General features: G+C 49.1%; 1 protein-coding gene across 1 annotated transcript; it reads right to left on the reverse strand.

Annotated features, from left to right (window-relative positions):
• Window positions 1–3,998: 3,998 nt before the first annotated feature.
• NACC2 (NACC family member 2) lies at window positions 3,999–10,464 on the reverse strand (the record flags this gene model as incomplete). The annotated part of the gene is made up of 5 exons (XM_081339456.1): window positions 3,999–5,258; window positions 5,871–5,968; window positions 6,650–6,755; window positions 8,200–8,367; window positions 9,603–10,464. 5 exons carry the CDS (start codon window positions 10,462–10,464, stop codon window positions 4,765–4,767), a joined length of 1,728 nt encoding a protein of 575 aa, XP_081195582.1. The 3' UTR covers window positions 3,999–4,764.
• Between the last annotated feature and the right edge of the window lie 2,843 nt (window positions 10,465–13,307).

The following is a 13,307-nucleotide window of genomic DNA, read 5'->3' on the forward strand; positions in this document are numbered from 1 at the left end:
CTTTTGAAGACACTGGGAAAGAACGGGAACAGGAGGCGTAATTTTCAACATACTTTATTATTTTGTAAATGTGAATTTTACAAAGCATTTTCTCATTCATTATCACATTTTGTTTTTTTAAATGGATTTTTTTTCTCTTTACAGTATATGAAATAGGTCTGACCACACTCTGAACTCCTATTAGAGCCAAGGGATGACGACTTTAAACCTTGCTTTATTATTTGGATGCAGTTACGGTTTAATAGATCATCAATCAAGGCTTAACGTAACAGTCTTGAGCTAGATATGAGAGAAATGGCACGTAAACAACCAACAGAAAAGAAGTGAGTTAGCACAGCTGAAACGTAATTTTCGGCAGCACTGCAAAAACTTCCTTCTAAGCACTGGAATTATTATTATTTTTATTATTAACAGTCATGAATTACAGTACTATTGGATACTTTGATACAGAGTCCTTGAACATCGTTGTTCCCTTAAGACGCTTCTCAACAATCGCCAAGATTGACATTTTTGAGACTCAAGTGCCATCCAAAGGTTCAAGTCAAAAAAATATCAACACACTCACGCATAAACTTCTGTTTTTTATCATTTCGGAACGCTCAAAAAATAGTATTGCAAGGTTTGGCCCACTCGCCCGCCCTGTCCCCCTCCCGGTTTCGGTCGCAAAAGTGCAAATAAGTTGGGGGGGGGAAGCAGATTTGAGCCTGGAAAGGTTTGGAGAAGTTTAGAAGCGCCAGTGAATTTTGCTTCTATCCTAGCAAAAATATTTGCTTTTGGGAGATTTTGGCAGATTTGAATAAAACGGGTTTTCACAGCAGCAACTACAGGAATGTGGACATTAAATGGATGTTTTCCCTTATATATATATATATATATATATATATATATATATATATATATATATATATATATATATATATATATATATATATATATATATATACATACATACATACATACATACATACATACATACATACATACATACATATATATATATATATATATATATATATATATATATATATATATATATATATTGTATTTCTGGACTGCCCATCTCCCTCAAATGTTTTAATCTACTCCCCCAAAATTCACGGCAAATATTACAACTGCTGAACTAGTGCTATTGGGTGAGATGTATATATCAGCTTGGAAGAATAGACCCAAAGTGATCTCTCGCTTTTGGGGAGCTACAGCAGGAATGTGATGGTCTTTTGTCCAGCAAAGATGTCCTTGGGAAGGGTGCCACCTCTGTAGTCCCTGAACATCTGGACCTGGCAGAGGGCTCCATGCAACCAGTTTTTTTTTTGGGGGGGGAGGAATTTATCTAGAGAGGGGCAGGTCAGCAAAAAGTCTGCAAGAGGAGGCTGCAGAAATGAGGGCTAGGGGGAGAGAGCTACCATGTTTTTTTGGGGGGGGTTAGCAGCCTTTAGAAGTGAGCCCCCTTCCCAACTGCAAAGGTGGAGGGGTCTCTTCCTCTCTTTGAAACCATCTGGCAGGTAGGGAGACTTCTCCTGCCTCACTGCTCTCCAATGGCTGCCAGGCTTCCCCCCTCCCCCGCCCGCAAGGAAGCGGGTGACGAAAGCGGCAGGATTTTACCGGCCTTGAGCTGCACCCGGAGGACATCAGAAGGGAGGGAGGGGTGGGGTGGGGAACAAAACTTTATGCCAGTAGGATCTACCGGTGTCTTTCTTAAGGCCACATTGGGGGGAGGGGGTGGGGGTGGAAGGGCCAGATGTTTCAAAGTGAGGTCAATTTGGAGCCAAGAGAGAACAAAGGGAAAAACAGAAAAAGGAACTGCTTAAGACTGCTTGGCGGTTGCTGATGGGTTCTTTCCAAGGAAGGGATGGAAATCCTAACTGAGGAGAAGAGAGAAGGAAATCAGAAAGAGAGAAGGAAAGAAGGAGCAAAGGAGGAAGAGGGGAGGATAGGAGGAGCGAGATGTAGACGAAGGAAGGAAGGAAGGAAGGGAGAAGGAACAGAGGGAAGGAAGGAAGATTTGGCTGTGTGATATTTCTTTTAACATCCAGATCATTTCTACGGCAACGTAAGAGTAGAATTAAAAGCATTTCCCATCCCACCAAGGAAATTAAAGCAAAAAGAGAAAGTGAAACAAATGACAATGTGCAGAATATGGCTTAATATCAACTTTGGAATGAAAATGAATTTCTGGAACCTGACGTTTTCGCTTTGGGGTAGACTCCAAGGGGGACAGCCCCCTCTGCCCACCCCCATGGAATTAAAGACCACGGATGGGAGAGGAGGGCAACAGGAGACCTGCAAAATCCCCAAATTCCAGAAAATGGGAAGAAATCCTACGAGGATTCCCAATCGTGGCCATCGCTAAAGTCTATCTGAGTTTTCTTTTTACAGACTTCTCTTCTTTAAAAAGGTGCTTGATATAACTTTTCATATACATATATAATATTTATATATATATATATATATTATATAATATACACAGGTAATATTGCTAACAGTCAAGCATTCAGAATAAAGGTGCAGACATACCATAAATACATATTTTCTCTTTTCCTAGGTTAAATCTACAGGGATGTCGTTCCCACCTCGATGGGACGCCTCAATACAGCCCCAGGACAGTTTCCGGGCCCCAATGCCCTTCCCAGAGTCACCTGGCTGGGAAGCATGGAGGTTGGAATCCAACCCAGGACAGGAGTGCCAGGTTGGGGAAGGGCATGGTCAATGAATGGGGGGGGCGGGGAACGGAAAAGGGAATTGGATAAGCTATGGAAATCAAATCTTTTTTTTCTCTCCATGGGGAGGAACAGAATAAGGCACTGAGAAAAAACCAGGTTGTGATTAATTTCCCCTTTGTTTTGCAGTCCTTCGTGGCCAAGTGGTTGTGTTTTGTTTTTTTGGAGGGGGGGGGCTGTCACTGTTTTCCTTTCTGGCTGGGAAGGGGAAAAGCCTCCAAGAGGGGCCACCAAGGACCCCCGCCCCACATCACGGGGGTCATTTAGTGCAAGTGGCTGGACTCCCCCTTCGAAGGCTGGGAACACCCCCCCCCCCTGCCTTAAAACTGTTCACATTGTCTTCAGGTTTTTTTTTCTTCTTTTCCCTCTTTCCTTCTTGTCCAAAAGTCAAAAGCCAGCGAGAAAATCCAAGCCCACCTCTTCCCGCCCCCCCAAACTCACTCCAAAAAGAAAGACATACATAAAATTGTGCTTGATACAAAAATATATTCGAACTGTGCAACGCGATGCTCTCTGCGGATCCTGTTCTGAGCCGTTCAAGTATTTGCTTTCGTCCTGCGACTTTTACGGGGGCGGGGGGGGGCAGGATGGATGGATCATCCCCCTGGCAGATTGCAAAAGAAGCTAAACGCAGGTGGGTTTGGCTAGGTAAAGGGAAGAGAAACCAGGAAGACATCCCAGTACTATCAGCTGGGCCAGACCGTTTTTTTTTTAAAAAAAATTCCTTATTGCTGCCAGGAAAATAAATCGAAAAGTCCTTGAAATCCCCAAGAGGAGACGGACTCCTCTTTAATTTCCCTGAAGCTCAATGCCAAGCAAAGCAGCCATATTTGGAGGCTGTGCTGCCAACCACAATCGCAACCTTTTCAAAGCGAAAGTCTTGCCACAGGTGGATTAGGTCTTCCCGTCGTAGTTTGGGAGAATGACCGAAAGGATTTTTTTGGGGGGAGGTGGGGGAATCCAAAGCCGGCTATTCAACTAGGGTGCACAATCTCCAACGCAAAGCCAGCAATTCTTCCTTTCTCACATAAAGTTAGACTCAAATGCAATGGGGAAAAAAGTCCACATGAGCTACAAATGGCCAAATGGCATGGGTTTTGCCATAAGTAGCTCCCCCATTCCCGGGTGAAAGAGCCAAGAAGCCTATGGTTCCCTCCCATACATCCCCCCCACCCCCATAATGCACTCAACTCTCCATTTTGCCCTGAGCAACTAAGCAGGACCTGTTCAGACGAGGAGTCAAACATTGCTTCAAATTGCTTTATACCAACCTTTCTCAATCTTGGTGGTCACTTTAAGATGTATGGACTTCAACTCCCAGAATTCTGTGTTGGCTGGGGAATTCTGGGAGTTGAAGTCCCCAAGTCTTAAAGTGGCCAAGCGTAAAGTGCTCCAGGCAGAAAACCTAGACATCTCAAACTCCCTTAAACTCAGGGTGGTGCCTTTTGCCCAGAGCTTCCTTGCAAACGGAGCCAACACTTTTCTTTGCAAGATTCGAAAGCCGGACGACGGAATTGTAGGAGAGAAATGGCGGAAAGATATCCCAACTTTTTATGCCCATTAGTGTAGGGAACGCAGCTCCCCATTTACTACAGCCTGCTCGGGTGAGTTTCTCCGGGATGCTCAACAATGCAGACCTCCGGCCAAGGATTCAACCCAAAGATCCAGCCAAGGACCTGCCCCAAACCAAACTGAATCAAACCAGGAAAACGATCACAACTAACTTCTCGCAAGCCCAGACGGCTGGTTCTTTGTTGCTAAACAGGACGACGGTGGGGGTGAACATGGCCTCGTTCCTTATTTTTGGAGGGAAGGAACCCCGCTACTCCTTCTGTACTAATCTGGGAAGAAAGAGGTCCTCCCACCAGGCAACGCCTTCAGGGATCCTAAATACGAGCAGACTAAAAAAATCAAAATTTTCTCAGGCAACGGTAGCAGTTCAGTAGGTAAATGGTTTGATCACGTGTGTGTTTTTTGTTTCTTTTGTAATTAATAAGAACATGCAAGCAGCTTTAGGATTACAGATCCCTCCAGAGAGCGGTCTGGTTCATAAGGGCCCCCCATAGGCCGCCTCTGGCCTCGCCGCAGGCGTCTCTGGCCGGCTGGGGGAGCCCGGCCCTTCTTCGAAGGGCGGGGAGGTGCTTTGGGTATTGGAAGCCATGGCTTCTGGCCCGGCAGACTCCTGGATGACCGAGCTGGCCCCTTCGCCCTCCTCGCTCGGCTCGAACAAGGGGCCGTTGCTCTGGTCAACCGTGACGGTGTTAGTTCTGAGGGCCACGATCGTCCCGGAATCCCCTCTCCTTTCTGCATAGATCCGTTGTTCAAACATCTGAGCGGAGGAAGGCTGGAATTCGGGATCCAGGAGGACGTTTGTGGTGGTGGAGCCCATGACGGAGCGGTACATCTCCATCCCCTCGGGCAGCATGGACTTGATCTTGGGAAGCCACCGCTTGCGCACCCGGCGGGCGTTGGTGCACATGTCGGCCGCGATGACATTCATCTCACTCTCCTTGAAACTGGGGGCAAAATTCTGACAATACACTGCAAAGACAGGGGGTGAGGGGTGGGGGTTAGCCGAGGGCGGGAAGAGGCTGCCATAGCAACTCACAGGGTGGTCTGGGTTTGTATCTGTCCACGGGAGCCCCTCCTCTGGAAGTGAGGATCAAGAAATGAGAGGGCTTTGAGGAGACTTGTGGCTGTCTAGACAGACATGGTGGGGATTCTGTTTTGGAAAGTCTGATCTATCTATCTATCTATCTATCTATCTATCTATCTATCTATCTATCTATCTATCTATCTATCTATCTATCTATCTATCTATCTATCTATCTATCTATCTATCATCTATCCAAATAAAAATATAAATAAAAGGCAGAATAAAAATAGAATTATAGTAATAAATTTCTCCATTCTTCCATCTTGTATCCATCCGTCTGTCCGTCCGTCTATCTCCACCCATCCAAAGTTCCCCCCTCCCCCATCCCAATGGAAGGAGAATTGGGAAACAGCTGACTATGTTATTGACTGCTCCGTTTTAAGCACCTCTCGCTAGGAAGAGGTGGGAGAGAAACCCACCTTTTCCTCTGCTTGGTTTTAGGAAAGATTAAAATAATCATCAGCTCCCCAAAGGGCTGTCCGTACCCGCCTACTTACATTTCACAGCGTTAAGCACTCGGCTCTCCAGGGGTTTCCGGCTGGGGTCACTGGTGGAAGAGCGGATTCCTGTTCCGCAACTGTTGGCCAAGGTGTTCCTGTTTCCAGAAGAAGCAGGGGGGAAGAAAAAAAACCTCAGGAAAAAGTAGGCCAAAACTTACAACCACTTAGCTAGCCTTGCTGGCTGGGGAATTCTGGGGACTGAAGTCCACAGATCTTAAAACTGAAAAAAAAAATCCAGAATCACCAGCATTCCCGGATCACTTTTTTAAAAAGTACCTTGGTTTTTCAAAACTAACAGCAACCGGATAAAAGAGCCTTCTGATGTTATTTTATGCAAGGACCTCCACTATCCTCCCGCACCAAGTGCCTGCCACACGTGTGGATCTCATTTTCCAGAATTATCCACAAGGGCCAGGCTGGCTGAGGAATTCTGGGAGCTGCAAGTCCACCGCTCTGACCTCGGGACAAAATCTCCCCAAAGGCAGCGTCTGTCTCCCACGGCTGAGCACAAGAGCCGGAGGGCTCCGGCAGATCCTAACCCACCCACCCTCGTTTAAAGAAGGAGCCCAAGGCAGTCCCGCCATAGACACGAAAGCCAGCTGAGTGACCTTCGGCCAATCACCAGGAGATGGCGAGTTCTAGTCCTGCCTAACCTTCCTGATTTTCAGAGTGGTTCTTCTGGGTTCTGCTCTAACTCCACAAAGGTCTTTGCCGTTCCTTTCTGGCCGTAGGAAAGTCAGAAAAGGCAGGGCAGGGCAGGTGATGGGTCACCCTACCTGTCGAAGAACGTGGCCAGGAGGCGTCGGAGGAGGACTTTGTGTTTCACACCTGCACAGAGGTGACAGTTCATGAGCTGTCCTCGGGTGATGTAAACCCCAGAACCTGGGAAAAAGAAGAGGAGGAGGAGGAGAAAATGAGAGAGGCTAAGCAGTTGCAGCCACTGTCCACCATCCCAGATGCTGGAACTTTGGCAGCCCTGGAGAAACCACACCTGGGACCAATGGAAGCAGCCAGACCTTGGGACAGACACAACCAAGTCGACACCGAGATGCTTCCCAACAGCTGGGAAGGTGGACTTCCGGAGGAAGACACGGGTCGTTGGCCGTTCTTCTGACTTGGCTGGGTGCGCTGGAGGGAACTACAACTCCCAGCTTCCCACAGGCCTCAACCCACGGAGAAGAGGTGAAGGTGTTTGATGGGCAGCTGGGAGAAAGGAGTTCGAGGCCTCCCTCAAGGACCACTGGACCTTCTCCAACCAGCTGAAGTCTGTGTTGAGCCTCCAGCCGGCCAGGGCTATGTTAACTAAGATGAAGGGTGGCTGGAAAAAGGGCCAAGCTCTGTGAGCGAACGCCACAGCTGTATTGGGTGAGAAGGGGAACTGAAATCCTACAACCTCTGCTGCTAAAACTCACTTAACAACCAATTTTGGGGCTCAGCCATGGCCGTAGGTCGAGGACAACCTGTACAGCTGTATAGCAAAGCAACCAACACAATTTGGTGTCCTTTGTTTCTCCTGACCGCCTGGACATCTGCATGATCTTGGGAAGAAGCCGGGAAAGGGAGGGACGAAGGGAGCGTGAGGGAATTCTATTAGATGCTTTAAAAAAATAAATAAAATCAATAATTCCCTGCAGGTAGTGTCAGCAGTCGAGGGCGCCTTGGATGCAATTCCAAAACATCTGGAGCACCACCTGACCACCGCCGGCACTGACAAAAGCATCATCCGTCAATTGCAAAGGGCAGCTTGGCTTGGAACAGCTTCCGTCCTGACACCATCAGACGGCCACATCTGCCTATCTGAGGTCCTTGGAAAGGTCTCAATAGGTGGTCATAAGTGCCAAATCTAGTCTAAACATCTGGCTGACTGTGCGGTGAGCCATAATAATGTACTGTTTGAACACTTGAATGCCGTTGGCATTGACAAACTCCCTATCAGTCAGTTGCATCTGCTTGGAATGGTTGACATCCACTTAACCCTATCAGACAAGAACGTCTTCGTATCTCAGGTTCTTGGGAAGGACTTGGTTATTGGACAAAAATGCCAAATCCACTCTGAACATCTGGCTGACTGTGCGATGAGCCATAAGAATAATAATGATCTTGAAAGAAAAGTCATTGCTTCCCTCCCATCAATCCAACTAAGACGGGACTTCAGCACCAAGATTGCAGCTCAGCTGTAATTTCCCGCCATTCTCATCAGGTGGTGAGTTTAAGGCTCTCATCTGTTATAATGGATGGTTATAATTTCCTTTTCCCGCGTGTGGGGCTCATGGCCTAAAGCGGGCGTTGGTTTGCCCACCCAGAGACAGGTCCTGTTCATAAATACCTGCAACCAGTTCAAGTTTTTCTCCGGGATCACCTTCCGAGTAGAGCTTCGGGTGGCAACGGTAACCGATCTGGCTAATGAGACTTGCCGGAAGAGCTACCAAATCGCGCCGTATCAGGACACAGGAGCGGCTCTCCACGGGAATTTGCTCCGGCTTCTCTGGAGGCCCTTGGAAAAGAGGAGGAGAAAAGTCACACACGGGAATTGGGGGAGTGAGGGGGGGGGGGTCAGTGTGAAAAATTGTTCTCGCAAAGAGTTGGTTGGAAATGTAACCTGGGTTCTTTTCTGGCCTGGTGCAAGGAGTGAAAATCAGCTCCTGGTGTTGCTTTCCAGTGGGGAGGGACGACGGGCTGAGCGCTGACCGCACCTTGCTGCAAACCACTATTATGGTTTTTATTTTAATTATTTGCATCTTGTCTTTATTATTTTTACAAATAACTCAAGTCATGGAAGATACCTAATGCTCCTTCCTCCTCTCATTTCCCCCCCCCACCACCACCTTGTGAGACTTAGCCAGAGAGGTTTGGGGCTCACTTAAGGTCACAACCAGAGGACTACTTGAAGTCACCAGAGGCTGAGCTCGACTCGAAGGATCCTGTTTTTTGCAGGGTCAGCCCTTCTTCGCTCTCGGAAGACCCACTTTCATTACTACTTATGAGCAATCTTGGGGCTGAGGACTCTTAAACCCACGGAAGGAGGAAGAAGAATAAAAAACCAAGATCTGACAATGATCGTCAAACAATCCGATCCATTTCTTTTGACTGCCTGGTTGGCTTTCTCAAGATCTCAGAGCGGTGGCTTCCCCTGAGCAGGCTGCCAATATAACCAGAGACTTTTCAACATTCAACACTAAAACCCGAACACTCAATGTTTCTCCTGCTCAAAGTCGGGAAAGCACCGCTCTCCTGAGCCACAGTTCGGAGTTGCCCCCAAAATTGCCAAACCCGACATTTGAGATCCATCTCAGCATAAAAGCAGAGGAGATAAAGAAAGAGTTCAGAAGAGGTAGACAACAAACTCTAGAAGGACCAGGGGAGGAGACACGATAGCAGGGTCCCAATATGTGAGGGGCTGCCCCAAAGAAGAAGGGGTCAATCTACTCTCCAAAGCACCAGAAGGCAAAACAAGAAACAACGGATGGAAATTCATCAAGGAGAGAAGCAACCTGGAACTAAGGAGGAATTTCCTGACAGTGAGGACAACTAATCAGTGGAACGGCTTGCCTCCAGAAGCTGTGAATGCTCCAACGCTGGAGGCTTTTAAGAAGAGACTGGACCACCCTTTGTCTGAAATGGTGTAGGGTTTCCTGTCTGAGCGGGGGGTTGGACTAGAAGACCTCCAAGTTCCCTTCCAACTTTGCTATTCTGTGAAGCATATGGGGAAGGGGAAGCAAACGGGATTACCTGCATAGCTGCCTGTAGACTTGATGTACATCTGCCCGTACTGCTCTTCCGTCATGGTGTCGTAGGCTTCATCATCCTCCTCATCCTCTTCGTTGTGGTAGGATGTGGGGCTGTCTGTGGTGGGGATGCTGCTGGCCCCGGGACTCGTCCGCTCTCCCTGGATGTACGGAGCCTGTGGGATGCTGGAGATGAGTGGGGCGAGGCTGGGCACCCCGTAGTAGGAGACGCGGGACAGCTTCACCGCCGTGGTGCCCGAGGAGCTGCCCGCCGCCGTGTCTCGCAGGCCCCCCTCCAGGGACCTCTTGGCCGGCAGTCCCGGCAGCGGCGTCTGCTGCTCCGGGTTCTCGTGCTTGACCCGGGTGAGGAGCGGGATGGGTACCGACGGGGACATGACGTAAGGCATGGAGGCCATCTGCACGGGGTTGCAGGGGCTCTGGGGCTCCGAGCCGGCCTCTTCGATCATGGCCGTCTGAGAGTCACAGTGGGGAGAGCTGACCTTGAACATGAGGTCGGTCCCTTTCTCCACAATGTGCTGGATTTGCAGGAATCCCGCCGTGTACATCACCACCAGCTGCTCGCTAGCTGCCATGGTCAGCTTGCCGGTGTAGCAAAAGGAGAGGATTTGCTGGAAGCAGGTGGCCGGGACGGAGCTGGGCAGCTCAAACGCACTTTTGCTGTTCCCGCTGAAGAGGTCCCGGAAGTACAAGCTGCTGGCGGCCAGCACCGCCCGATGGGCCTTGAAGGCCTGGCCCTTGACCACGATGGAGACATCGCAGTAGAGCCCCAGCAGCCTCTGCTCATTCAGGGAGCCCAGCACGGTGTTCCCAAAATTGGGGATCTCGATGTGCAGCATCTGCGACATGTCTCGCCCCAGCCTTACACACTCAGCGTGACAGCGCCCGACACAAAGTGCATCTGTGGGGGTGGGGTGGGGGAAGGAGAGGGAGAGAAACACACTTGGTTGAGCTGGGCAGCAATAAGAAAACTGAATATAGGTAGTCCTCGGCTTACAACAGTTCATTTAGTGACTGCTTGAGGTCACCGGGTGATCAGAATTCGGACGCTGGGCAACTGACTCGTATTTACGACGGCTGCTGTGTCCCAGGGCCACATGATCCGCTTTTGCAACTTTCTGACAAGCAAAGTCTTATCAGAAAGTGGAAAGCCACCGAGTCACATGCAAAAAAGCGACAACAACGAGGGTTGAGACTCATCCGGGGTGAATGCAGGTTTTGTTGGAAGAAGAGAAGCAACCTAGAATTAAGGAGACGTTTCCTGAAAGGGGGAACAATCCATCAGCGGAACGGCTTCTCTCCAGAGGTTGTGGGGGCTCCATCACTGGAGGGGCTTTTGGTCCCAGGAAGACCATCTGGGGATACCACCCACCTATAGACCCCATCACATTTCAACTCTGGGGGTCGTCTCTGCCAGGAAAGAGGCATTTTCCCAAGGGGGGGGGCTGGAATTAAGAGCCAGGAAAAAAGGAGGAAAAAAACCACCCAAACGAGCTTTCGAGGCGATAACTGCATCCCCGGTGCCTGCTCCCATTCTGGGCAGCCATCTCTAAGGGCCAGCCGATGCCATGCGTGCACCCCCCCCCCCCCGTGCGGGAAACTTCTGCTCTGCTCAGATCTGCCTGCCTGCTTTCCCGTGGACGGACGTACCTTTAACAGGGATGAAAACCGGAGCTCGGCTCTTCCTGGGAAGGTCCCCTAAGCCGAGGGAAAGAGGATGGGGCAAAGGGAACAGCGGGGCATCCCTCCCAAGCCCCTTCCTTCGCCCGGGCGGTCAGGAGCTCCTGGTTTTTCAGCCAAGTCCGATTTCTCTAGCAGCAGCAGCAGCAGTAAAATCCAGGGCTGGGAGTCCCAGTGGCTGGATGGGAGTTGAACGGTTCAGCCGGTTCTCTGCAATGAATAACAGCCTTTGATAAGGATTCCCGGTGCAAGTGCCAATTCCGAAGCGGAGAAAGCAGAGAAAGGGGGGGAGGCAGAGAGAGAGAGAGAGAGAGAGAGAGGGAGACAGCAAGAGAAAGGAAGAAAGAAGGCGGGGGGGGGGGAAATGAATCAATGCCAGAGAAATGCTGTGAAGTCTTGGTTCAAGAGAGACTTCTGATGAGTCACTGCAGCCCAAACAAAGATGGCAGATATACTGCACTCTGCTGATGAAGCGCTCAGACGATGCCCCACCAGCCACCACCGGCTGCCGGCTTTCTTTCTTTCCTCTTTCTTCTTCTCCTCCTCCTCCTCCTCCCCCTCCTTCTCCCTAGTCCACCTTTTCACTTTTTTTGGGGGGGGGGGCAATTTATGGTGCGGGTTTTGCATATGAATTGCTGCCTCCTCCTCCTCCTCCTCCTCCTCCTTTGCCACTCTCTAGGACGTTTGGAGTGTCAGAGCGGTTCCAAGTCTTTCAAGCAATCTGCAGTGCTGATGCAGCTTTTGGGTTAACCCCCTCCTGGATGGAGAGGAGTTGAATTGAATTGAATTGCTTGATTTGGCCAAGTGGGATGAGACACACAAGGAATTCCTCTCCGGTACAGAAGCACTAAGTCGCACCCGCCAAAGCAGCAGTGGAAATAAATAATAATAATAATAATAATAATAATAATAATAGAAAATTAAAAAGCTGAATGGGACTTTAGAATTCGAACAGACAGGCACCTGTCACACAACACCCCAGACTTTAACAACTGTCGATAAGAAAGGAAAGAAAAAAAAGAAGTCTGGATAGCGGAGACAGCAAAATAGAAGAGAAAGTACTGGAGAAGATCACAGAACACAAAAACCTGCAGATGGAAATAAAACGACGGTGGCAAGAGAAAGCACCAATATAATAGGCGCCCGGAGAGCAATTCGAAAACATCTGGAGCACCACTTGAACCCCATCGGCACTGACAAGAATCCCCATCGGTCAATTGCAAAAGGCAGCTGTGCTTGGAACAACCTTCATCCTGTGACGATACCCCTAACCTCATAAAACGTCAATCATTACCTATCCCAGGCCCTTGGGATGGACTCGATAAACAGACAAAAATGCCAAATATAATCTGAACATCTGGCTGACTGTGTGCAACGAATCATAATACCAATAAAAGGGGGAGGTAAAGGAGATAATAATAAAGATAAATCACGACACCACAGCCACATTAGAAAGACATTAGTCAGAACTGCCAAAATTAGTGGCTCATCCACCGGCTTCTCCGTAAAGTGTCCCGGGCCATCCGTGCAAGAAAGCAGCTTTTGGGGGTTCCCCAATCCTAGCCAGATCCTCCTCCCAGCTCAAAGTGGGAGTTCAGAGACAGTCAGAGGAGAGGAACCAGGGTGAATGGACAGAATAGCAGTCCTCGGCTTACAACCACAATTGAGCCCCCAAATTCCCGTTGCTAAGTGAGACACCTGTTAAGTGAATTTTGCCCCATTTTATGGCAAAATTTTCTGCCCACAGTTGCTAAGTGAATCACTGCAGCTGTTAAATTAGTGACACGGTGAGTCTGCTTGCCGGAAGGTCGCCTAAATATGAGTCAGTTGCCAGGCGCCTGAATTTGGACCAGGGGGATGCCACGCTGGTGGCCAGCGTGGATAAGGGTCCTTTTGTCAGTGCCGTTGTAACTTTGAACAGTCGCTAAATAAACGGTCGTAAGTCGAATTGCCAGGGGCCTGGACGAGCTTGAGAAACCCCACTTTGGGCTATTGGGTGAGCTTGACAAAG

This window comes from Vipera berus, assembly GCF_964194415.1.
Source record: "Vipera berus genome assembly, chromosome: 15".
Taxonomy (NCBI): Eukaryota; Metazoa; Chordata; class Lepidosauria; order Squamata; family Viperidae; genus Vipera; species Vipera berus.